Here is a 26,126-nt window from a genome sequence, read left to right as displayed (position 1 = left end):
GAAATACCTCAGCCATGAATTGATAGGCTGGTGGTAGGCAAAAACTGAAGACTAATTAAAAAAACATTATAAAAAGAACAAACATTGAAAAACATTGAGCGCTTTGAAAGTTTCACAAGTTGCCTTACATATATAGAGTCTAATTAATGGGCAACGGATAGAATCAGGAGGCACTATGTTAATATTCCTTTTTTTTTGTAAATCTTTATTGACATTTCAAACTTTATAATGTATACAATTGAAGAATCAGAAAAAACTGTAAGAAAATACATTGTAATCATCACAATTATTACATTAAACAATTTTTTATCCCCTTCTTATCCTAATTATAAACAATAAAATTATATATTATACTATCAATATAATAAAAAATAATTAATTTTACTCTTCCAAATAAATATTCCAACCCCACCCTCTCACCCTCCCTGGATGTGTAAAGGAATCTAACGGAAAAAAAAGAGAATCATAATTTTAATTATAACGTAATAAAATTAGTCAATGGACCCCATACCTCATTAAAGGACTTGCTAGTACCTAAACGTTCTGCCATTATCCTTTCATACTTATACGTTGTACACAGTTGCCCACCAAAAATTGAAATTAATCCTATCATGATTTTTCCAATTGTATGTAATCATTTGAACCCCTATTCCTGTCAAAATCATTAAAAGGCGACTTATTTTTTATCTAAAGTGGGTTTAACTTAGAGAATCGTTCCCCATATTATCGCCTCATATGTCAAGGGGATAGATGCTTCAAGAATAAGATTAATTTGTCCCCATATTGACTTCCAAAAACTAAGTATCAATGGACAAAAATATCTGATGATCCAAAGTCCCTATATTAATATGACAATGCCAACATCTATTAGATTTAGAATTATCTATTCTATTTAACCGAACTGGGGTCCAGAAAATCCTATGGAATAAAAATAACCATGTATGTCTCATAGATGCTGACATTGTACATTTCAACCTCCAAGTCCAAATTTGTGGCCAACGAGATACAGAAATATACTGTTTTATCTCAAAACTCCAAATGTCTCTAAGACTATAGAATCAAGAAAGTTGGAAGGGGATTGGGTTAAACAGTGTTTGTATGCCCCTGCTGTAGGGAAGAAAGCTGGAGTTGCTATTTTGGTACATAAAAAATGTTTGGTCACCTTTAATATGATATCTATGGATCCTTTGATAAGATGGATTCAAGTGAAAATGAGCTCAGGGAAAGATACCTTGATACTGTTTAATATATATGCACCTAATTCGAATCAGGCTGAGTTTTTAAAAAACCTTCAGCAATTAATATTACCATCATCTGCCGCCAATTTAATTTTGGCAGGGGACTTTAATGCAGTAATAGATCCTTTATTGGATAAAAAGCCTAGTAAAATATTAAAATCTTTAGGATTAGATAATTTGATAAATTCCTGTGGTTTAAAAGATATTTGGAGGATTCTTCATTTCAATGATCAGGAATTTTCATTTTACTCCCATGTTCATAAATCATTTTCCAGAATTGATTACATATTTGTTTCAGATAATTTAGTTCAACAGATTAAGAAGGCAAATATAGATCCAATTATATTATCAGATCATGGGGGTATTTGGATTGATTGTGAGATAGATGGACAAGAGAATAATAGACCTGTTTGGAGATTCAATAATGCATTGCTGGCAGATTCCAACTTTATGGAAGATTTTCAGTTGAAAATAAATGAATTTTTTCAGACTAATGCTTCAGAAGAAATCTCTCAGGAAACATTATGGGATGCTTTCAAAGCCACCATGAGAGGACACATAATTTTGTATTCAACATATATTAGAAAACAGCTAACTAAAGATTTTCTAATCTTAGAACAAAATATTAAAGAACTGGAGTTTAAATTGAAAGCAAAATGGGAAAAAGATACTTTTCAGACTCTACTAAAAGAAAAATATAGATACAATGAGATTTCTTCACAGTTGGCCAGGAAAGAGTTGGTATCCCATAAAGCTTTGTATTATGGAAGCTCGAATAAGGTTGGAAGATTACTAGCTAATTATCTTAAAGCAAAAAAAAGAAGAGTAAATATAATGGCTATTGCAGATGAGAATGGAATTATTCATTCTGAAATTGGAAATATCTTAAAACAATTTTTGAAATTTTATAAAAACTTGTATTTTTCTGAGCATTATTCAACTAAAGAGAGAGATGGTTTTTTAGAGTTTTTACAGTTGATTGAGGGGCCTAAGATTCCTGATCATATGAAAGGAAGTCTCGAAGCACCTATTTCACAAAAAGAGATTCAGAAGGCTTTGAAGTCCCTTAGAGTTGGAGGGAGAAGCTGAGGAGGATGGATGCGCAGGTGGTCTTCTCCTCGATTCTCCCAGTGAGGAGTAAGGGCAGAGCCAGAGAGGATCGAATACAGAGGGCAAACGACTGACTGCGAGGATGGTGCAAGGAAATGAACTTCGGGTTCCTGCACCATGGAGAAGCTTTCCAAGGACTACAGGGACACGACGGGCTACACCTGACCAGAAGAGGGAAGAATGTCCTTGGACACCGTCTAGCCCGCCTACTTCACAGGGCTTTAAACTAGGTAAGTCGGGGGAGGGTACAGGCACAAACAACATACCTGGCGAACTAAACTGCCAATACATTTTTGAGGATGAGGTAAGTAGTCACCTAAATTCTGGGTCAGGGGCGAGTACACACACTTTCGAGTCGGGGGTAGGTTCACATCATAAGTATGGGCCGCATTGTAATTCTGGGTCTAGGGGGAGTACACATTGTAATTCTGGGTCTATGGGGAGTACACATTGTAGTTCTGGGTCTAGGGGGAGCACAAATAACGCAAATAATGCTAAAAGTGTTCAAGCAGCTCAAGCAGGAATATCCCTACTGAGACGTAACAAAAATACAACATGGAGGGCTATGTACGTCAACGCACACAGTTTGGGAAACAAGATCCTGGAATTGGAAACAGAAATAAGGAATGCCGACCTGGATGTGGTGGCGATATCTGAGACCTGGCTCACAGACTCCCACGGGTGGGACAAGGTCATACCGGGTTATAACTTGCTTCGCCGGGACAGGGAGGGCAGAATGGGAGGAGGTGTAGCATTATATACTAAAGATGACATTAAGGTCACAAGAATCTCAGATGTCCAGTACACTGGGGAATCCCTTTGGGTTAATTTGGCCAGAGGGAAGGACAAATGCTTGTATCTTGGTGTAATTTACAGACCCCCAAGACAACAGGATGACCTGGATATGGAAATAATCGGAGATATAGAAAATATCACCTTGCGTGGGGACACAGTATTGTTAGGTGACTTCAACATGCCTGATGAGGATTGGGATACACTTACCTCTGCTTCCGGCAGCAGCAGGAGGCTATTAAACTCTATGAAGGGAGTTGGTCTCAGGCAACTGGTGTTGAAGCCAACAAGGAATCAGGCAATACTTGACCTTTTACTTACCAATGGAGAAAGTGTCACAGAGGTCTCGGTGGGCGACACATTGGCCTCCAGTGACCACAACATGGTATGGTTTAATTTTAGGAAAGGTTTCACTAAATCTACCATGCTGACCAAGGTCCTCAAATTCAGGGACACAAACTTCCAAGACATGGGTTCCTTTGTTCACCAGGCGCTACAAAGCCAAGCAGAAACCGATAGCGTGGAAGAAATGTGGTTGTCTTTGAAAGCCACCATACAGAAAGCGACAAACCGCTATGTTAAATTAGTAAGTAAACGGCGAAGGAACAATAAGCCGCAGTGGTTCACTGCGGAGATCTCAGACCTCATCAAGGAGAAGAAAAAAGCATTCATCTCTTACAAACAATCGGGGAAACAGGACTCCAGAGCAGACTACCTGACCAAGTCAAAAGCCGTCAAAACAGCGGTCAGGGAGGCTAAATTCCACATGGAGGAGTCTCTGGCAAAAAACATCCAGAAGAGAGATAAATCCTTCTTCAGGTATATCAGTGACAGAAGTAAAAACTCAGGTGGGATTGTACGTCTTAGGAAACCAGATGGAGACTATGTGGAAAAGGATTCTGAAAAAGCCCAACTATTAAATGAATACTTCTGCTCAGTCTTCACCCGAGAAGCGCCGGGGCTTGACCCTCAGCTACAGACAAGGGCTGACTCAGTTGACCCATTTAGTAACTTTGAGTTTACGCCCAGTAGTGTCTATGGTGAGCTGTCGAAGCTCAAGGTTAACAAGGCAATGGGGCCTGACAACCTATACCCCAGGGTGCTTAGGGAGTTGAGTGAGGTCTTGGCAGAGCCACTGTCAGCGATCTTCAACCTCTTCCTTAGTATAGGCAGCGTCCCGTTGGACTGGAGGATGGCTAACGTCATTCCACTCCACAAAAAAGGCTCAAAGATGGAGACAGCAAACTACAGACCAGTGAGTCTAACATCGATAGTGAGCAAATTAATGGAAACTCTAATCAAACACCAATTGGATAAGATCCTGGATGAGGAGAATCAACGGGATCCCCGTCAACATGGATTTACTAAGGGGAGATCATGCCAATCCAACCTGTTCAGCTTCTTTGACTGGGTAACGGGGAAGCTGGATGTTGGGGAGTCCCTGGACATCGTGTACCTGGACTTTAGCAAAGCATTCGATAGCGTACCACACTGCAGGTTGCTGAGCAAGATGAGTTCTATAGGATTAGGTGACACATTGACGAAATGAGTTGGGAACTGGCTTGGAGATAGGCTTCAAAGAGTAGTGGTGAACGGCACCCCCTCAGAAATGACGGAAGTGATCAGTGGAGTGCCACAGGGCTCGGTCTTGGGCCCGATCCTATTCAACATCTTTATAAGAGACTTGGCAGAAGGGCTTGCGGTAAAATAACATTATTCGCCGATGACACCAAACTAAGTAATGTAGTGGGCAAATGCACAACGGACGAAGATTCAATGCCCGACAACATGATGCATGACCTACTCCTACTAGAGCGCTGGTTTAGGACCTGGCAACTCAGCTTCAATGCCAAAAAATGCAAAGTATGCACCTAGGCAGCCAAAATCCATGCAAGACTTATACCCTTAATGGTGAGATCCTAACTAGAACGGTAGCAGAACGAGACTTGGTGGTGATCGTCAGTGAGGACATGAAGGCTGCCAGTTAGGTGGAGCAGGCTTCATCCAAGGTTGCATACGCAGGGGTTTCGTCAGCCGTAAGCCGGAAGTCATTATGCCATTGTATAGATCCATGGTGAGGCCCCACCTGGAATACTGTGTGCAATTCTGGATGCTGCATTATCGCAAGGATGTGCTGAGACTGGAGTCAGTCCAAAGAATGGCCACCTGGATGGTCTCGGGACTCAAGGATCTCCCGTACGAGGAACGGCTAGATAAATTACAGCTATACTCACTCGAGGAACACAGAGAGAGGGGAGACATGATCGAGACGTTCAAGTATCTCAAGGCGGAAGAAGATATCTTCTTTTTCAAGGGTCCCACAGCAACAAGAGGGCTTCCATGGAAAATCGGGGGCGGGAAATTGCACAGTGACACCAGGAAATTCTTTTTCACTGAAAGGGTGGTTGATCGCTGGAATAGTCTTCCACTGGAGGTGATTGAGGCCAGCAGCGTGCCTGATTTTAAGGCCAAATGGGATCGACACATGGGATCTATTCACAAGGCAAAGGTAGGGGAGGGTCATTAGGGTGAGCAGACTGGATGGGCTGTGGCCCTTATCTGCCGTCTATTTCTATGTTTCTATGTTTAGAGTTTTTTAAATCCTTTCAAATTACCTTGTTACCTCATCTATTCAATTTATATCTGTCTCAACTAAATAAAGATTGTACTACGGGTACTATGGCAGAATCTTTAACAATAGTTTTGCCAAAGCCAACAAAGATCCTATGTTGGTTTCAAACTATAGGCCTATCTCTTTGATTAATATGGATGGAAAATTGTTAGCTAAGGTATTGGCTTTACGTTTGAACAAGGTTCTCCCTTATATTATTGGTATGCACCAAACAGGATTCGTTGCTCAAAGACATTCTTAAAAAAAACAACAAAAAAACCGACGTTAATATTCCCATTAAGATTATGTCATACAGTGAGTATCAAATTGCCCAGAATTTATAAGGACAATAGTATCTTATTTGCCATATGGAACACCTTAAAATTTATTAATAACTTAACAGAGATTCAAGTAGAAAAATCCACGTGTCAGTCCTTATGGTTGAACTCCAAGATTCAAATTGGTGAGTCTAAGATCCTCTGGAAGCATTGGTTGCAGGCAGGCATATGTACGCTAGATGATGTGTTATCAGAAGGAAAGATGTTTGACTTTTCACAACTGCAACAAACATTTGGTATTGCAAAGTCTCAAGTATATAAGTAGTTGCAGTTGAAGCAGGCCATTCAGAAAGGGTTTCCTGAATGGCGTAATTTAAAAACTCAGTATAGCCTGCCAGGTCTGTGCTTCCAGACAGATTTGCTGGGGTATCAGGCAGCCAGGTGGTATAAATTAATATCTGAATTTTTGAATAAGAAACCAAGAACTAGTCTTAAAGACATTTGGAGCATTGAGATAAAGCAGCAGATTTCTGCGTCTCAATGGCCACGAATTTGGACTTGGAGGATGAGATATACAGTGTCTGCATCTATGAGACAAACGTGTTTTTTTTTTGTTGCATAGAAGTTTTTGAACCCCTGTTAAATTACAAAAATTAGATAGTTCTAAGTCAAATAGATGCTGGCACTGTCATCTCGATATAGGGACAATGGATCATTTGCTCTTCTTTTGTCCCTTGATACTTAACTTTTGGCAATCTATTTGGGGTCAAATTAACAGAATACTGGAAGTTCCATTGGCATTGACGTATAAGAACATAAGAAATGGCTTCGCCGGATCAGACCCTAGGTCCATCCAGTCCGGCGACCCGCACTCGCGGAGGCCAAGCCAGGTGTTCCCTGTTGAGAAACCTTGTTTACTCGTATCCCTCAATGTGATTTGCGAGAAGGTGTGCATCCAACTTGCCCTTGAATCCAGGAATGGTGGTCTCCATCATGACCTCCTCCAGGAGTGCGTTCCAAGCGTCTACCACTCGTTGTGCGAAGCAGAATTTCCTGATATTTGTCCTGGGCCTGGTGCCCCTCAGCTTCAATCCATGACCTCTTGTCCGAGTCACATTGGACAATGTGAATAACGATGTTTCTTGCTCTATTTTGTCGAATCCTTTTAATATTTTAAAAGTCTCTATCATGTCCCCTCGCAGTCTTCTCTTCTCGAGGGTGAACAATCCCAGTTTTCCGAGGCGTTCTTTGTAGCTCAAGTTCTTGATACCTGTAACTAGCTTCGTGGCTCGTCTTTGCACCCTCTCCAGCAGGGTTATATCCTTCTTTAGGTAGGGAGACCAGTGTTGGACACAGTATTCCAAGTGTGGTCTGACCATTGCTCTGTAAAGCGGCATTATGATGTCCTCCGATCTACTCGTGATCCCCTTCTTTATCATGCCCAACATCCTGTTTGCTTTCTTTGCTGCCGCTGCGCATTGTGCTGATGGCTTCAGGGTCCTGTCTATCAGTACCCCCAGGTCCCTTTCTTGTTCGCTCTTGCCCAATGTTACACCTAACATTTTATATTCATGTTCCTTGTTTTTCTTACCCAGGTGCATCACTTTGCATTTGTCTATGTTGAACTTCATCTGCCATTTTTCTGCCCATTTCTCTAGCTGGTTCAAATCTCTCTGGAGTTCTTCTCTGTCCTTTTGTGACCCAACTACTCTACATAGTTTTGTGTCGTCTGCAAACTTGATTAAATTACTTGTTGTTTCTTCTTCCAGGTCGTTTATGAAGATGTTGAACAGGATGGGCCCAAGGACCGAACCCTGGGGTACACCGCTCGTCACCTTTTCCCAGTCCGAGAACTTCCCATTTATGCCCACCCTCTGCAATCTATTTTCCAGCCATTTGCCTATCCATCTTAGTATATCTCCTTCTATTCCATGGCTTTGTAGTTTCTTCAGAAGCCTTGCATGTGGAACCTTGTCGAACGCTTTCTGGAAGTCCAAGTATATTATATCCACTGGTTCACCGTTATCGATTTGTTTGTTCATCTCCTCAAAAAATTGAAGTAAGTTTGTCAAACATGACTTCCCCTTCCTGAAGCCATGCTGACTAGCTCTCATCAGGTCGTGGTTTTCCAGGTGTTGCACTATGCTATCCTTTATTAGTGCTTCAACCATCTTCCCAGGAACCGACGTAAGACTCACAGGTCTATAGTTGCCTGGTTCTCCTCTCGATCCTTTTTTGAAGATTGGAGTGCCATTCGCTATCTTCCAGTCATCTGGTATTCGCCCGGTTCTAATTGACAAGTTAGCTAGGGATTGTAAAAGTTCTCCGATTTTACCTTAAGCTCCTTTAGCACTCTCGGGTGAATTCCATCTGGTCCAGGGGATTTGTCACTTCTTGGTTTGTCAATCTGATAGTATATCATGTCCAAATCCACATTCACTGTGGTTAGGCTATCCTCTATTTCTCCTTTGAATGCTCTCCCTGTTTCTGGCATTGATGCAGTGTTCTCCTTAGTAAAGACAGACGCAAAGAATGAGTTTAGCCTATCCGCAATATGTTTGTCTTCTTTGATGCACCCTTTTCTTCCTTGGTCGTCGAGAGGGCCCACCGTCTCCTTAGCTGGTTTTTCCCTTTTATGTATCTAAAAAAGGGCTTGAAGTTTTTGGCTTCTTGCACTATCTTTTCCTCATATGCTTTTTTAGCGTCTCTTACCGCCTTGTGACACTTCTTCTGGTCGACCTTGTGACTGTTCCAGGCCTCTGTTGTGTGTTCGCGTTTCCATTTTTTAAACGAGTTCCTCTTATCCCTTACTGCATCCTTCACCTCTTTAGTTAGCCAAGCTGGTTCTCCTTTGTTTTTATTTTTCCTTCTTTTGGATTCCTTCTTTTGGATATCTGTATGAAGTAGTGCTGTTTGGTATGTTATTGAGGGCCAAGAGTTCAATAACTCCACATAACAATAGACTACTTTTTATCATGACGGGAGTTGCCATACAGCTTATTTTGAAAAATTGGGACAGGTTAAACTATAGCTTTTGGTGGGAATCTTTGTGCCAAACTTATAAATTTGAATATATGAGTGTGATACAATTGGGACATTATAAGAAATTCAAGGAGGTTTGGGACCCATTGACAAAATTTTGTAAAGATTGATTACTAGTTTTCCCCGTTGATTATATACATCCAGGAAGGATGGGGTGGGGGGAATATGTACTTAATTTATTTTTCAATTGTAATTTGCTTATCTTGGTCATTTGTATTACTCTTGATTGTCTTTATACTGTATGAAAGGGTTGGTGGGATGGGATATGTACTTATTATATCAATTGATGGAATTAAGTGCTGCTTTATTTTGTAAATTGTTTGATATGTTGCACTTGATGATGGTTTTTAAAATGAATAAAGATTTGGGAAAAAAACAACAAAAAAAAAACAATCAAAACACAGTTTTTCAGACATTCCCCCCCCCCCAATTTTCCTGTAGGCTGTCAGTCTGTACTCACAGAATATATGCTAGGGAAATGGTGCTGCAGCCTGCTTTAACTCCATGAAAGAGTAGCTGGAACTGGAGGGATTCTCTGTGTCAAGTTGCTGGTCAGCTGCCACGCTGAGATCTTTGGGCTGCCAGTCAGTTGGACTAAGTCTCCACCCCCTCAGGGCCACAACAAATGCCAAAAGGAGGAGGGTGAGATAAAACTGCAGCAGGTACCATAAGTGACTGTGCTCAAACTCTTGACCAAGTCAATGAAGTGAGCAAATGCTGAGGGCCCAGAACCCTGAGCTCCATCAATCTTCAGCAGGCTAGCTGCACAGGTCTCTGAAGGATTCGCCTCCATCTTCAGACTAAAGTCTACTACTCTCCAAGCAGGCACAGCAGTTCCTTGCACCACATAAAAACTGCAAACAAATGAAAAATCTGAAAACACCACAAAATAAAGCTATAAAGGGAGCAGATCAGCATAACACCTTCATGCTTGCCTGCAGAAGAAGAACTGAAGGGGGCAGAGAGACTGAGCAGCTGAAAAGCTGTGATTGACATCTTCTGCTCACTGCTCATAAGTAGGCATGGACAACTCTATGGTTCAACAAATCATCCCTATTGCACTGGAACTAGCATTATTTTTTCGCTATCAACTTTATGATTTCACCTCCCCCCATCCTCAAGATACAAAGCATCTGAAATCATAGCATATGCTTTGAAAATATTTTTATTAAGTCTGTATACCCAGGAAGCTCACAAAACACCTTAGTCAACAGTGAAATATGGAAATATTAGGTTCTTTCCTCGGTAATCTTTCTAGTAGACAAACACTTTGTTCCTGAACCTGTAGGTAGTCAATCCCTTCTCGTAAGACTTCTTATAGATAGCCTCATTAGCATTCATTTGCTCTGCCTCCCATCCCTCTGGGCTGTCCTCTAATTCCTCAATTCGTACCAAAGCAGATGGTCAGCCCTGAAGAGTAAATAGAATAGGGAAGGGAATGGGGACTCCCCCCTAGAAACATGTCTATTCTGCTCATATCATTATCATAAAACAGATAAAACAAAACTTAACCATTGTAATACATAACATGGTGAAAACAAACAAGTCACCAACCTGAGAGCAACCTGCAGTAAGAGTGTTGGTGATTTCTACAGATACCCCCTAGATTATTCAATGTGGCAGTCATGTCCTCTAACTTTGTTAAAGCTGGATAAAGGAAAGAAACAAGATGCATTCCCCGGCACATTCGAGGCAGTAAGCAGGCAAAGGAACATCTGATAGGGAAAGCTTCAGGAATAAAGTGTGTGTCTATTAGAAAGAAGATTACTGAGGTAAGAAACTAATCTTTCCTTCTAGTGCAACAGACACTTTATTCCTGAACCTGTGGGACATATCAAGGCAATCCCCTGAGTTTAGGATGGAAAAAATGAGCCTGCTAACAGAATGGATGAGTCCTTTTTGGCAGCTACTTCCACCCTGTAAAGCTTTGTGAACATATGGAGATTTGTTCTGGGGATACTGCTGAAGATTCCGCCCATGAGGAAGCCATGCTTCCAATGGAGTGCGCCTTGATGGATATAGGCAGATGCTTTCTACTTCTGACATAGGCTGAAGAAATGGCCATACAGATTCATCTTGAAATGGTATGTTTTGAGGCTGGTCGGTCTTTATAGGCAGCCAGTATGAAAAGATGATCTGACAGTCAAAATTCATTTGTAACATCCAGATAACGCAGAAATACTCTGCGCACATCCAACAATTTTAACATCTTATCACTCTTTCTCGATCACAAGAGTGAAGGCAAACAAGTGCACTTCTTGGTTTATATGGAAGCTGGAAAACACTTTTGGTAAGAAAGATAGGACTGTGCGTAAGACCACACCTGAATCTGAAATTCTAAAAATTTCAGTCAGGTTCGTTTGGCACGATTTACCTTTTGTAAAGCCATGTTGCCTGTGCTGTGAAGAAACAGGCTCTGCACTACTATTGAATAAAAGAGGTTTTTTTTCTTGAATGCCCCTAGTGTGGTCTGTCTGTCCAGCTAAGCAACCCTTCTTCTGAGCAAGCTGCCCCACTCTATTGCACCTGTCTTTCCTTTCTGCCTTTGTTAGCATAATGTTTTTAGTAAGATTTGAAATTAATAAAAAGAATATATCAAATAAGTATGGCTTTTAAGTGGTACATAAAAGTGTATTGTGTTTATGAAGTGTGTATATTTAGGGCTTCAAAATGAATGTTTGTGTGTATGTGTGTGATTTTGTAAATATGGTATACAACATTTAAACAGTATTATAAAGAATACAGTCATGTGAAAAAATTAGGACACCCCATAAAATATTCAGTTCTTTCTTAAGAAATGTTCATATCGATGTCAAATATTTTTTTATTTATCTCTGGAAAAGAAAGTGATGTAATTGCAGGTAAACAAAACATTTTCCTTAATTTACTCACGAAATAAAAGATATCCACAAAAATGTATATTCTGAGGAATAAATTAGGACACCTCCACATATCCTCCCACTTAAAGTGGCTCAAATTACACACAGGTGTATCATATCAGGAGCACATGATTAGAACATCGTTAATCAGCATTTTGAAGGTGGTTTGTCCTACTTAGGCCCAGATTCACGAAAGATAACTGCTGTTGGCTGATTCCTGGCCAATTTTAAAATAGCAATTGATTCACTGCTCAGTGTTCTTATGACAGGAGAAGCAGGCTCCTGTCACTGCTGTCAGGGCTTCTCCTGGCTTTTTCTTATTTTTTAAGTGCCAATCAGGGGCTTTTTTAAATTTTTTATTTTTATTGGCCCAATCAGGGCCTTAGGCCCCTCCCCGTAATCACATGATGCACTGGGGCGTGGCCTAAGGCCCAGACGCGTTGCTCCCATCAAAGCTGCTCTCCCTACTCCAATCAACTGAGCCACAGGCCTCCCCGAGTCCTGCAGGCTCAGCTGATTAACTGGCAGGGAGAGCAGCAGGAAAAAAGTTCCACCTCCTGCCAACACCCCCTTCACCCGTCGTTACCCGGACTGCCCCTTCATAGGCTGTATGTGCTGCAGCCTGTCTCGGTTCCAAAGGTAGCTGGATCTGAGAGAAGAAATCACTGCCTCACAGTTGAATGTCCTTCCAGCCCTGAATCTTTGGGCTGTTATTCTGACCAATGTCTGAGTCCCCAACCCCTGCGGACCTGCAAAAGTGAAAATTGCGGAGGTGAAATCCAGTCGGCACATTGTGAGACATCAGTGAGCCCCCTAAGGATGCCTAACAGCCTGCACTCAAGCTCCTGCAATGCAGAAGGTGAGCAATGCTACACGGGGAATGCTCCAAAAATGCTTCTGAAGGCTAGCCTGTCAGCTGCAGACCTCAGTCTATTTCTCCTCCATGCAGGCAGAGCTGTACCCTCGAGTAGGGGAGCGCTTAGCACCGAGATGAAGCAAAAAGACTGAAAAACACTGCCAAAAATAAAGAAATAAGCAGAGCAGATCAGAAAAACTCCTTCAGGCTCGCATGCAGAATGGAAAAACCTAAGGAGGTAGGTGAGCCCTCTGATGAAGTAGGAGGGATTCAAAAGCTTGGAATGGATGCATTCTGTATGGCTCGTGAACACTGGGATATTACTCGTCCATCCAGAATGACACACTATCATGTTCATAGAGGTTTACAAACACTCAAATCAAAAGCTATTGAAAAAAATAAAAGTGTTCCGTGTTAGTGCCATTAGATATCATCACTAGATAACCTGCTTGTCTTTAAGAAAAAAATATATAAGATGTACAGTTTTTACTTTTTTACTCACCTTTATTTCTGCGTTCATCTTTAAAACCCAATGTGGTAAGACCAGGTAATAATTTGCTTGAGAGAGAGCTCAAATCCACTGGATGGGTCTCATCTTCTGCAAGAAAATTTGGTATAGGAAATGGATACTTATTATCTTCAGAATACACATTTTAGTTCTCAAGTAGGTAATTTCATAATACAGCACCTATATACAATGTTCAGAAACATGTTTTAAAAAGGCAACTTAGATGACCATGTAGCTTTATAAAATATGTTCTCAGAACCAGCCCTGCCAATGCACAGATTATCTTGCTCTGAAGGTATAAATATCTGTATGCTATGGCACAGTTCTTCAACCGCCGGTCCGCGGACCAGTGCCGGTCCGCAAAAAAATCTTGCTGATCCGCGAAGGATTCGGGTCCTCGCCGCAACGAAAGGTGCCGGCGTCAGCCGACTTGCAACTTCCTGTTGCCGTGGCTGTGCCAGGACTCCTGCCGCGTATGCTTCCTGCCTTGTCTCCGCACTTCCCGACCAGCAGCGGCAGCTCTGTGTGCTTTTAACTTCGGCACAGTGCTGCCCCTAAGAAGTAGTTTAGAGTGGTTTCATGAGGCAGCCTTGGGGCCTTTGCTAGGCCGGCCCACTTTGATGATGCGATGTGGGCCGGCCTAGCAAAGGCCCCGAGGCTGCCTTATGAAACCGCGCTAAATTACTACTTAGGGGCAGCTCTGTGCCGAAGTTAAAAGCACACAGAGCTGCCGCTTGCCTAAAGACTCTTGGGCCGCTGAAGGAGGGCAAAGAGCAGCTGTCCTGGAGGTTTCCCTTCCTCTCACCTTTGCAGGTCCCTATTTTCCACCTTTTTTTTCCCTTCAAATGGCAACGGGCCCCAGCATCGACATCAAGTAAGTTCCACTGTTCCTTGCAAGCGGTTCTGCTCGGCCAAAGCTTCCCCTCTGACATGAGCCACCCTCAGGGGAAAGAAAGTGACCCGCAAAGGTGAGGGGAAGGGGAGCAGATGATGGAAGTTGGGGGGGTGAGAGAGAGAGAAGGGGCAGATGATGGAATGGAGGAGATGAGAGAGAGAAGGGGACAGATGATGGAAGTGAGAAGAAGGGAGAGAGAGCAGAAGGCAGATGGATGTCAGTTGAGAGGAGAGAGCAGATGCTGAATGGAAGTGGGGAAAGAACGCATACTGGATGGAAGGAGGAGATAAATAAAGGGAGAAGAAAATAGTAAAATAATGGAGGGGTGAGGGAAAGGGGTGACAAGCTGTGGGTAGACACAGTGAAAAGAAGGGAAACAGGACTAAATACTAAGAAAGAATTTAATTTAGATGGAGGCAGAAAATAGAGCAGGAAGACCAGAGAAGAAAAGGGAAGAGAGAGCAGAGAACGATATCAGATTTGAGTGGAGGAAATGAGAAGAGAGAGATGCTAAAAACCACAGGGGGGAGGGAAGGACAGAGATGCCAGATCATGAGGGGAACAGAAGGAAGATGATGGATGCCACACCAAATTGGGAGGGGGGGGCAGGAGGAGAGATGGCAGGGAAAGACAGACAGTGAATGGAAGGGGCAGATGCTGGACTGAAGAGACAGAGAAGGTTATCATGCCGCTGTACTGGGCCATGGCACACCCTCACCTGGAGTACTGCGTCCAGCACTGGTCACCGTACATGAAGAAGGACACGGTACTACTCGAAAGGGTCCAGAGAAGAGCGACTAAGATGGTTAAGGGGCTGGAGGAGTTGCCGTACAGTGAAAGATTAGAGAAACTGGGCCTTTTCTCCCTCGAACAGAGGAGATTGAGAGGGGACATGATCGAAACATTCAAGATACTGAAGGGAATAGACTTAGTAGCTAAGGACAAGTTGTTCACCCTCTCCAAGGTAGAGAGAACGAGAGGGCACTCTCTAAAATTGAAAGGGGATAGATTCCATACAAATGTAAGGAAGTTCTTCTTCACTCAGAGAGTGGTAGAAAGCTGGAACGCTCTTCCAGAGGCTGTTATAGGGGAAAACACCCTCCAAGGATTCAAGACAAAGTTAGACAAGTTCCTGCTGAACAAGAATGTGCGCTGATAGGGCTAGTCTCAGTTAGGGTGCTGGTCTTAGACCAGACTGCTGGGCATGATGGACCACTGGTCTGACCCAGCAGTGGCAATTCTTATGTTCTTAGGGCAGACGCTGGATGGAAGAGAGTGAAAAGGCAATGAAAGCAGAAACCAGAGACGACAAAAGGTAGAAAAAAATAATTTTATTTCTATCTTGTGATTCAAATATATCAGATTTGAAATATGGATCTTGCTAGACATAACTGGGGAGTGCAAAGCCCAGGCAGTGTGTCTTTAGCTTCCAGCTGGCTTAGGGCTCTCTCTGACCAGGGGGGCAGTTGCCCTAGTTCCAGTCCCCTAACACCATTCCTGTCATGTGTGACTGTGGTATTCTGTTACATGATATTTGTGTAGCATTCTGTAATAATTTGGCTTATTCAGTTTTCTTGATAGTAGAGGGGATATATGTGAAGGGGAGGGGAGACAGGGGTTTTGTTGATCTTTGCCCTGTATTATTTGTATTTATAAAATGACAATTGTATAGAATATTGTTTCTCTTTATACTTTAATAAAACATGTTCAATATAAAATCATAACTATTTGAGGCTTGTGCGGATGGGATCAGATGATTTGTGGGACCGAGCTCGCGAGGACAGGGTGGAGATGGTTTTAAAAAAAAATTTCAGTCTTAGTAGTTTGCCGGTCCACAAAATAATTATTTTATTTCCGCCGGTCCATAGGTGTAAAAAGGTTGAAGAACACTGTGCTATGGGACTCATTTTCGAAGCACATGGACACCTAATTTACACCTTAAAATAGCCAAAAACTGCCATCTGCTGAAAATGAACAAATCATGATTTTGAAAGGCAGAATTTGGAATTTTTTAACTGCAGTTCGTCCAAACAGCAATAAAGCATGTTTGAGGCATAATCTGGGTGGGACAAGGGTGGGCCCAAAATTAGGATATCTTTTAGTGATAATGGAATGGGAAGAAATCTCCAAGACAACTTTTTATCTAGACCTGTTTCAATCACATCCCAGGTACAAAAAATACCATGCTTGAGCAATTGATGGATGAAGGCATGACCCCTCTTTAATCTCCCAGTGGTTACCAACCACCTTCCATCCCCTTAATGAAAGTGACAGTGGATAACAGGCTATGACAGCTTCAGGTATTATGGCCATTCCTAATAGAGCAGCAAACAAGTTTAAGGAGTAGCCTAGTGGTCCGTGCAGTGAACTCTGAACAGTGGGACCCAAGTATAAATCCCACTTTAACTCTAATTTCTATACAATTACGTGAATCCTTCTGGAATGCAGAAATAATGATGAAGTAGATATACCGTGTTTCCCCAAAAATAAGACCTACACCGAAAATAAGCCCTAGCATGATTTTCGGGGTAGGTCTTAATATAAGCCCTACCCCTGAAAATAAGCCCTAGTCGCCGGCAGCAGCACTTCCCCCACCCTGCCCCCTGCCACTGACCCTTCCATCTGTCCCCTGCCAATCAAGAGACCGAAATATCTTGTAACAAATGGCAATGTCGGCAGCAATCTAGACAGGCTGCTTCGGGCCTTCTCTAGCCGGGGATTCTGTGTGCCGCACCGCTGAAGACATCAGTGATATGGCAACAGAACCCCCGGCGAGAGAAGGCCTGAAGCAGCCTGTCTAGATTACTTAGTAACAAACGGCAATGAGTACAAAAGAATCACTAAGGAAAAATGGCGTACCTTCTACTCTAACAAAATAGGATCCTCCACAACTAATACCAAAGAATTCTTCAGATTAATTAACACCCTATTTGAGATAGACCAACTCAAAGATCCTCCTCCACCCAATTACCATTACATTACATTACATTAGGGATTTCTATTCCGCCATTACCTTGCGGTTCAAGGCGGATTACAAAAGGTTAATTTAAAAAAAAAACAAAAAACAGAGTTACAATGATTAGCTAGAGAGGTAAGTTGTAGATTTTATAACCATTTAGCGGGTTGTTGAGGGTGAGGTGGTTTGTAAGAGAGTTAATAGGTGGTCATAGTGGAGATTCTTTTGTTATTATTAGTGCAGTAATGGGTAGATCAAATGTCAGTTTTAGAGTTACTAAGAGGTCGTGGTGTTATTGCTGCTTCAGGAATTTCTTGAAAAGTGTGGTTTTTATTTCTTTTCTGAACGTCCTATAGTCTGGGGTGGTCATCAGAAGGTTGGAGATCTGGTTGTCCAGCCTTGCGGCTTGAGTGGCTAGGAGGCCGTCGTGTAGTTTTGTTCTTTTTACTTCCTTGATTGGGGGGGGGTATGAATGGGGAGTGCGTTTTTCTGTGTCTGGTAGTGGGTGCTTGGATGAGGCGATTGTTCAGGTATGATGGGCTGTCTCCGTGTAGGGTTTTAAATAATATGCAGTAGAATTTGAATTGGATTCTTTCTTGGATTGGAAGCCAATGTGAGTTGATGAAGGCTTCAGTGATGTGGTCATGTTTTTTCAATGAGTAGATGACTCTCAAAGCTGTATTTTGGATTGTTTGGAGTTGTCTTATCGTAGTTGAAGGGCAAGGAAGGAAGACGATGTTACAGTAGTCCAATATACCTAGTATTAGGGATTGTACTATAAGTTGGAATTGTGTTCTTTCAAAGAATTTTCGGACTTGTCTCAGATTTCTCATGACTGCGAATGATTTCTGAATTGTTTTATTTATTTGCGGTTGCATAGTGCAGCATCTGTCTATGGTCATGCCAAGTAGTTTTATGGTGGTTTGGATGGGATATTTGATTGCGTTTATATCTAGGTTGGTTGTGGTTTGGACCTTGTCATTTTCGAGGAGGATGAATTTGGTTTTGTCTTGGTTGAGTTTAAGTTTGTGATTTTTCATCCAGGTTGTGACTGTTTCAAGTGTTTGGTGAAGTTTGTCTGTCATGGTAGGTTTAGAATGATCGTATGGGATGAGGATGGTGATGTCATCCGCATAACTATAGGTGGTTATGCCCAGATTGTCCAGATGCGTTCCTAGAGAAGCAGTGTAGAGATTGAAGAGGGTAGGGGATAGTGGAGATCCTTGTGGTACGCCGCAGGGGTTTGACCAGGATTCTGACTTTTCTTTGTTTGATTTTACACTGTAGGTTCTGAGTTTTAGGAATCCTTCAAACCAAGAGTATACTTTATCTGAGATGCCTATTGCATCTAAGATCTGTAGAAGGATGTTGTGGTCCACTAAGTCGAATGCCGCAGTTAGGTCCAGTTGTATGAGAAGCATTTTTTTCCCTGTACTAAGTTGTTGTCTGACGGTATCCATAAGGGAGCCTAGTAGTGTCTCTGTACTGAAGTTTGTTCTGAAGCCTGATTGCATGGGGTGGAGTAGGTTGTGGTCATCTATGTAATCGGTGAGGAGTTTGGCTACTAGGCCTTCTATAATTTTGACATATAGCGGAATTGAGGCTATAGGTCTAAAGTTAGATGGGTGCTTTTGGGTCTTTTTGGATTGGGGTGATGACGATTTCGCTGAGGTCAGCAGGGAATGTGCCTTCTGTGAGCGTGAATTGAATCCATTGTAGAGTTATGGTGCGGAATTTTACACTAGAGGTGGTAAGGAGATATGAGGGGCAATGGTTGAGGTCACAGGAGGCATGGCTGTATTTTTTGTAGAATTTGTTGAATTCTGACCATTGTATGTTGGGGAATTGAGTCCAAATTCTGTCTGCTGCGGTTGCCTCTTTTCCTGTAGGGTGGATTGTGATTGGGTTTTGATGGGATGGGTTAAGGATGAGAGTGGCTCTGGTGTTGGTAATTTTGTTCTTGAAGTGTTCTGCTAAGAGGGTGGGTGATGGTGGAGGGGTGTTCGTGGTGGTAGTGTATGGTTTGGTGTCTGTTAATTCTTTCAGGATTTGGAATATTTTTTTGGAATCTTGGGTTTCCGTGCCTATGAGATTAGTATAGTAGCTTTTCCTCTTATCCCTTAGTAGATTTTTGTATTGTTTGTTGATTTTTTTCCAGTCGGTTTTTGTTTGATCTTGGTTCTTTTTTCTCCATTTTCTTTCTAATCTTCTACACTGTCTTTTGAGTTGGAGTAGTTCATTATCAAACCATTGGTCTGATTTCCTGCTGGTTCTGGTTTTGGTTTGTAGGGGGGCCAGATCATCAAGGATGTTGGTGGATACATTTTTCCAGTGGGAGATGAAGTTTTTTGGGTCGCAGTCTTGGATAGTTTCGTCTTGGATAGATACCATCATACCCATCTTACTTCCAAACAAAAGTTCTCAAACTTAGAACCTCCTTCCAAAACCCCCCCTATCAACCACATCCCCACACACATAGATTCAACCCCAGCAGACAGGTACTGGAATCACTTTGAAAATCCCAACTGGTTCCAATTTCTCAAGCTATACAAAAAATATGCCAGTTCTTACTGCCTCCTAGACAACTGCCCACCCATAATCATGAAATCAGCTCCCACTTCCTTCAAGGCCATGCTCTTCGACTGGATTTCACTACTAATGTCTAACGGTGAATTTCCGACCGACCTTGGCCACATCCTTATCACACCCATCATAAAAAACCATAAAGATCCCATATAAACAATCACTCACTACAGACCCATAGCCAACATCCCCTTCTTTACCAAACTGATGGAAGTGCTGATCAACACTGATCTGATGACCTACCTGGAAAAATTCTCAATATTGCACGAATATCAATCAGGATTCCGTACACACTACAGCACCGAAAAAGCCATAGCCTCCATTGTAGATTACATTTCTCACGTACTCAGCTCAGGGAACTTTGCACTAGTTCTCCAATTTGACCTGAGCAGTGCGTTTGACCTAGTAGACCACAACACACTACTAAACTATCTAGATGCCATAGGCATCTCAGGCCACATGTTAAAGGCTTCCTGAAAAACCGATCCTACCAAGTCATCAGTGAAAACGTCTACTCCCAATCTTGGACCAACTCCTGTGGTGTCCCACAAGGCTCCCCACTATCACCAACCCTGTTCAATCTATACATGTCTTCACTAGGTCATGAACTATCCAAACTAAATCTCCAAACACACATACACGCTGATGACAATACTATCATCATCCCCTTTACACTATCGACTGAAACCAGACACTTCATTTCATTTGTCATTGATCACATGGAACAATGGACAAAAAACTTCAAACTAAAATTTAACCCCCAAAAAACCAAAATATCCATGGCCACCCTAACGAACAAATACAAAGTACCATCAATCAACTTACAAGGGAGAAAATTTCCTATTAACCCCACCATAAAAATCCTAGGAATGACCTTAGACCAACAACTGACATTCGACACCCACACTGATATTTTAGTAAAAAAATGCTTCTGCCTTTTATGGAAACTATGTACAATAAAACCATATTTAAATTTTGCATCATTCAGACTGTTAGTACAATCACTAATCCTACGCTCACTGGACTACTGCAACATCATTTACCTAGGATCCTACAAAAAAAAGCTACCAAAAGATTGAAAACAATCCAAAACACAACCTTATGATCGATTTTTGACCTGAAAAATATCTGACCATATCACTCCATATTTCAGTAGCAGCCAGAATAATTTTCAAATTCAGTTGTCTATGCTTCAAAACACTATTCGGTACTGTACCCACCTACCTTCTGAAACACTTTGTTCTCCAGAACAAACTTCGCCTCTCACGCAGAACACTATTATTCGCCTTTCCAAATCCCAAAGGATACCAATTCAAAAGATTCCTCGACAAGACACTTTCCTTCCAAGCAGGACGGTGGAACAATACTCTAAGTGATTTACTCCTTAACTCATAGTCATACCAATCATTCAGAAGATCATTGAAAACCCATTTATTTGATAAATTCATTTAAACTTCCTCAAATGATTTCCTCTATGTCTACTTGCATGCTCCTGCCTTCTGATATATATATAATTATGTTTACTCCTACTTCATGCTCTTGATGTAACTTCATTGCATTCCTGCAGCCTCTTGCTGTAAACCATCTTTTTGAAAGAAAGTTATGACAGAATATAAATAAAGCTATTAACGTTCGCAGCATTTCGGTCTTGCAGTTGGAGGGGGAGAGATGAACAGGTCAATGGGGGAGGGGATAGGAGGGAGGGTTAGAAGCTGCAAGGGTTCTGCTGCACAAGGGATAGTAGGGAGGGATAGAAAGATATTGCACATGGGGATGGGTGAGAGGGGAGGAAAGATGCTGCACATGTGGGGCAGAGAAAGGAAATAGAAAGAATTGGGGTGAAGGAGAGGAAGGGAGAGATTGAAAAAAATAAGACCTAGTGCCTTTTTTGGCCCAAAATTAATATGACAGTGTCTTATTTTGGGGGAAACACGGTAATAGGTATCTCAGAGAACTAGTGGAAGAAGGAGAATCAATGGGACACTGTTATTAGGGTATAATACAGTGGTGCCTCACACAACGAACTTAATTGGTTCCAGGAGCAAGTTTGTTATGTGAAACGTTCGTTATGTGAAACGCGTTTTCCCATAGGAATACATGTAAAAAAAAATAATTTGTTCTGCAGCATAAAATATGCTAAGATGACATAAAAAAGATAAATTTTTTGTTATTATTTTTATTTAGATACATCTAAAAACATACATCTCCCTGTCCTTTTACTTCCACTATCTTCCTATCCCATCTCTATTCCCTTTTGTCCCTCTCCCCATGATCAATCATCTCACCACCTCTCTCTGCCCTCACCCTCAGGGTTCAAGATTGCTTCCACTCTTTTTCCTGTTGTTCTCTCTGCCTGTCACCCTATGATTTAGCATCCCTTCTGCCCTTGTCCAATATTTCCCCTTCTCTCCCTCCCTCTCATCCCCTGCTCCAACATGTGCTTTCAGCGGCCTTCTCCCCCCTTAAGCGTCTTTTCTTCTCCACTCCACCTTTCCTCCCTCCCTGCCTCCACCTTTGTGGCGCTTTTGCACCCGACCGACAACAGAACAGGCCCGGTCAGACAAATCTCCCTGTCCTGTAGCCGCGAATCTAAATTACCTTCTTACAGCAGCTGGATTATTGAAGCTGCTGTAAGAGGTAATTTAGATTCGCGGCTACAGGGCAGGGAGGTTTGTCGGCCGGGCCTGTTGTCGGTCGATCGGGGGACCTGACCAGCTGTGCACATTCTTCGGGGCGGACCGCCCCCTCCCCCCTCTTTCGTTCGCCATTGCCTTCTTCCTACCTGCCCTGCCGCAGCCGCACACAGCCGAACGGAAGTCTTCCTGATGTCAGCGCTGACGTCGGAGGAAGGGAGGGCTTTGCTTAAGCCCTCCCTCCGACGTCAGCGCTGACATCGGGAAGATTTCCGTTCGGCTGTGTGCTGCGACAGGGCAGTTAAGGAGAAGGAGACTACCCTCGCGGCTCGACCAACCCCGCTGCGATCCAACCCCGCAGGAACCCCGGACTTCGTTGTGTGAAACGAAGTCCGTTGTACGAATCAAGACATAAAGTTCGTTGTGCGCAGCGTTCGCTGTGCGAGGCGTTCGCTGTGCGAGGCACCACTGTAATTGTATTTTGTAAGCCACTTAGGTTTAAGTGGGTTAGAAATTTTTTAAATAAATAAATAGCAACACAGGAGGGTGCTATCTATTCTATCTTAGAGTTTGGAGACTGCTTAGCTATGTCTCTATGGTTCATCATACCATTCCCTATTGCATTGGAAAAAGAGATTAGGTTCTTACCTTTATAATATCTTTTTACAGTAGATAGGAATGGAATGCTGAACCTCCCATCCAGCAATTTATCTAATGCACCTTCTTTTTATTCAAACTTAATGGTCAGCTCCATAGATAAGATTTCACTATCAGTCAGACTATTAGATTACGTAGAGACTGTATATTGGATTACAAAGAGGAATGATTGAGCTCCATAAATGTACAGGCTGTTTATGTTTCATGAATTCATTGTTCTTCTCAGAGGCTTGTTGATGTTTTACTACACTACTGTTTATTCATCTAAACAGATCAGACTCCTGGTTTCTGGGATTTCCCCATATCCCTCCTTATCCAGTCTCCTACTGTAGTGCTGTCGCCGGCTTTGGTATGAACTGAAGGGGGCAACAGAGACCGTGGAGAAGGAGGAGTTGAAATGCTATGATTGACATCTTCTGCAGTATGCACGCGAGCACAGATAGATAACCCTATGGCTCAGCATCTTTATCTACTGGAAAAGACACTCAAGTTAAGAACCTAATCTTTTTTTTTTTTTATACTGTTGCCAAATTTGTCAGCTTTCCTAATTTCTGTAAACATTTCTTCATCTTTCTGCTTATTCTGTCCTACCTGTATATTCCTTCCCTTCATAGATTTCTATCCATATGGATTCTACATTGCTATCTTTGTCATGTAGAATTTATTGATAATTTGATAAGTTGATAATCTGTTGATAATTGCATCACTCCCTCTGACCTTATTTATTTTAAAAATTGATTATTATGTTCAGAAAACATCAAGAAACTATACATAAATAACTTAAGACCTACTCCCCCAACCCCTAAAAATAAGCCCACCCCCCACCCACCTCCCGTATGTGTATAAAAGGATCTTGAGCTGAAACCTTAAAGATCTAGGAGGTTGGTAAAGTGGCATCAATTGTGTCAAATACCAGACGGATCACTTTAAAGACCAACACAAGGACTTTAAAACAATACTAAAGTTGACGGGCAACCAATAAAGTTTTTTCAACCATGATGTAACATGTTCAAGTTTATTTCTACCACACATCAGGCACGCCACAGCATTTTGAGTCATCTGTAAAGCTTTGAAGAACTGAGTTGCAGACTTGAATCTACAACCTGCAAGAAATCTCCACTGGACATTTCTAATTCACCTAAGGTAACCCCCCAACTTATAAAGAATTTTAGGATCATGCTAACCCCGTTTCAGCCTATCAAGGGTACTTCAATTGAAGCCCATCTTTCTACGGTCCATGATTTATTCTTTACTTTTGATGTTCAAACTGAGGCAGACAAGTGATCAAGTTGTCCTTCGCTGATGAGTGTCAGGATACCCTTAGGGCAATCCTAGCAGACACGTCTGACCTCACTACTATTGAACAGCAGGTGAAGAAACGCTATGGTCACTATTCTGATGCTTTTGAAACATGGAAAGCAGCCTTCCAAATGCTTTCTGGACCCAAGGAAAGCCCACGGAAATTTGCTTTCCGGATGAAACAGGATAATTTTCAGGGTGTATCTCCAGCCGCTGATGTCGAGTGCGGAGATTTTAGAATGTTGTTCTTAAAAGTGTTACCAGAGTACTTGAAGATTCCTCTTGCTGGGAAACATGACAAATTTTCCTCTCTGCTCAAACAAGCTGAGGACATCTTTGATGCGTGTGGTTGTGCCACTGTGACTTCCAAGCCTGCACAACAAAGCAAGCCCAAGGTGTCCAAGCACAGTGTTTGCGCAGTCCAGTCTGGAATTGTCGTTAGAACCCACACCTCAGGCCTCTTCGATACCTATCTCCTCTGCACCACGCCCACCTTCTAGGTCAGCCAACCCACCTTCACCCACTACAGGTGAAAGACAAGCATAACACAGACGCAAATGTTCTAACCACCGGAGGTCTGCCCTAGACAAGATTGCAGCATTAGAGGAGCAGTTGGTAAAATTCATGACCTTGCTACTGGCTGCTGCTGCCACTTCCCGCCCATCCCCGCAGACCGGGGGTAGCCAATGACCAAAGTTCAAAAATAGGAAGCCATACCACAAACCTGCTTCTGGTACACGTTCTGTTCATTCTGTGGAGCAGAAACAATCACCTTCTCCTGATGAAGACCAATTCTCTCCATCAAAGAACACAGTTGGAGACACGTTATGACTAATCAATCAAACTTCTCAGCCCTCTGCAACCATATTTTCTGTTCATGTGCCATCATCTGTTGCCACACCAGAGACTATGTCCCCATACTCCAGTGATGTGTATGGTGATGCACAGATGCTTCCTGCATGGGTGGGTAAGCTCATGGCCAAATGTCGAAGGTATACCGTGCCCATGCTCCTCCAACATGTTCTCTCGTGCCCCAGATTACTGGACACGGCGTCTGAGGTGACATTAATCACCCAGACTCTGTTCTTCCAATTAGAGGCTACTCTAGTTCACCATACTCCACTGCAAGTTACTCCCAGTGATGTCTTTGGTTGCTTATGGACACCAGAACATTGAAACCAAACTTGGCTTACCCTGTGCTTGGGCAAGATGACAGTTAAACACCATGTGATCATCACAAGTCCTGGAGATGCTGCTGGTAACAGCTGATGAGGGTCTGAAGGAGCACGGCTGTGAATTTAAGCAAGCTAAGTTGATTTTGATATATTTCCACTGCTATGCTATGCTGAATGTTTGGGGACATACTACCTGCATATCATACTGAAGCTACTGAAGAATGTTCGATATCAATTGAAGAATCATTTCTAAAACTATGTGACTAAAATTAGCAGAAGTTTGGGAGTTTTTTGGCCTATGAAGCTCAACTAAGGCCTCTTCCTCAACATAGGGATTGTTACTGATCAGTTATTAGTTTGTGGGTGTTAGGCAGTGAGCCCTTATTTTTTGATTTGAGTAAGATACTGGAAGTTATTGGTGATTTCAATTACCCCAATGCTGACTGGTTAAATGTTACACCCGAGAGTGCTAGGGAGATAAAATGCCTAGATGTCATAAATGGCTGCTTCTTGGAGCAACTGGTCCGGGAACCAACAAGAGGGGGAGCTATTTTGGATTTGGTCCTTAGTGGAATGCAAGGCATAGTACAGGAGTTAATTGTGTTAGGTCCGCT

The 26,126-nt window shown here is 42.3% G+C and overlaps 1 protein-coding gene across 6 annotated transcripts in view; it reads right to left on the bottom strand.

Annotated features, from left to right (window-relative positions):
• Positions 1-26,126, bottom strand: part of BRD9 (bromodomain containing 9) — a 209,007-nt gene that overhangs the window by 75,467 nt on the left and 107,414 nt on the right. For all 6 annotated transcript variants that reach the window (XM_033929788.1, XM_033929790.1, XM_033929791.1 and 3 more), the window contains exon 10: positions 13,309-13,404. In XM_033929788.1, coding sequence (XP_033785679.1) covers positions 13,309-13,404 — 96 coding nt within the window. The remainder of the gene's footprint in view (positions 1-13,308; positions 13,405-26,126) is intronic.

The sequence above is a fragment of the Geotrypetes seraphini genome, chromosome 2 (assembly GCF_902459505.1).
Source record: "Geotrypetes seraphini chromosome 2, aGeoSer1.1, whole genome shotgun sequence".
NCBI lineage: Eukaryota > Metazoa > Chordata > Amphibia > Gymnophiona > Dermophiidae > Geotrypetes > Geotrypetes seraphini.
The sequence above is the reverse complement of the archived record's forward strand: the minus strand, read 5'-3'. Positions and strand labels throughout refer to the sequence as shown.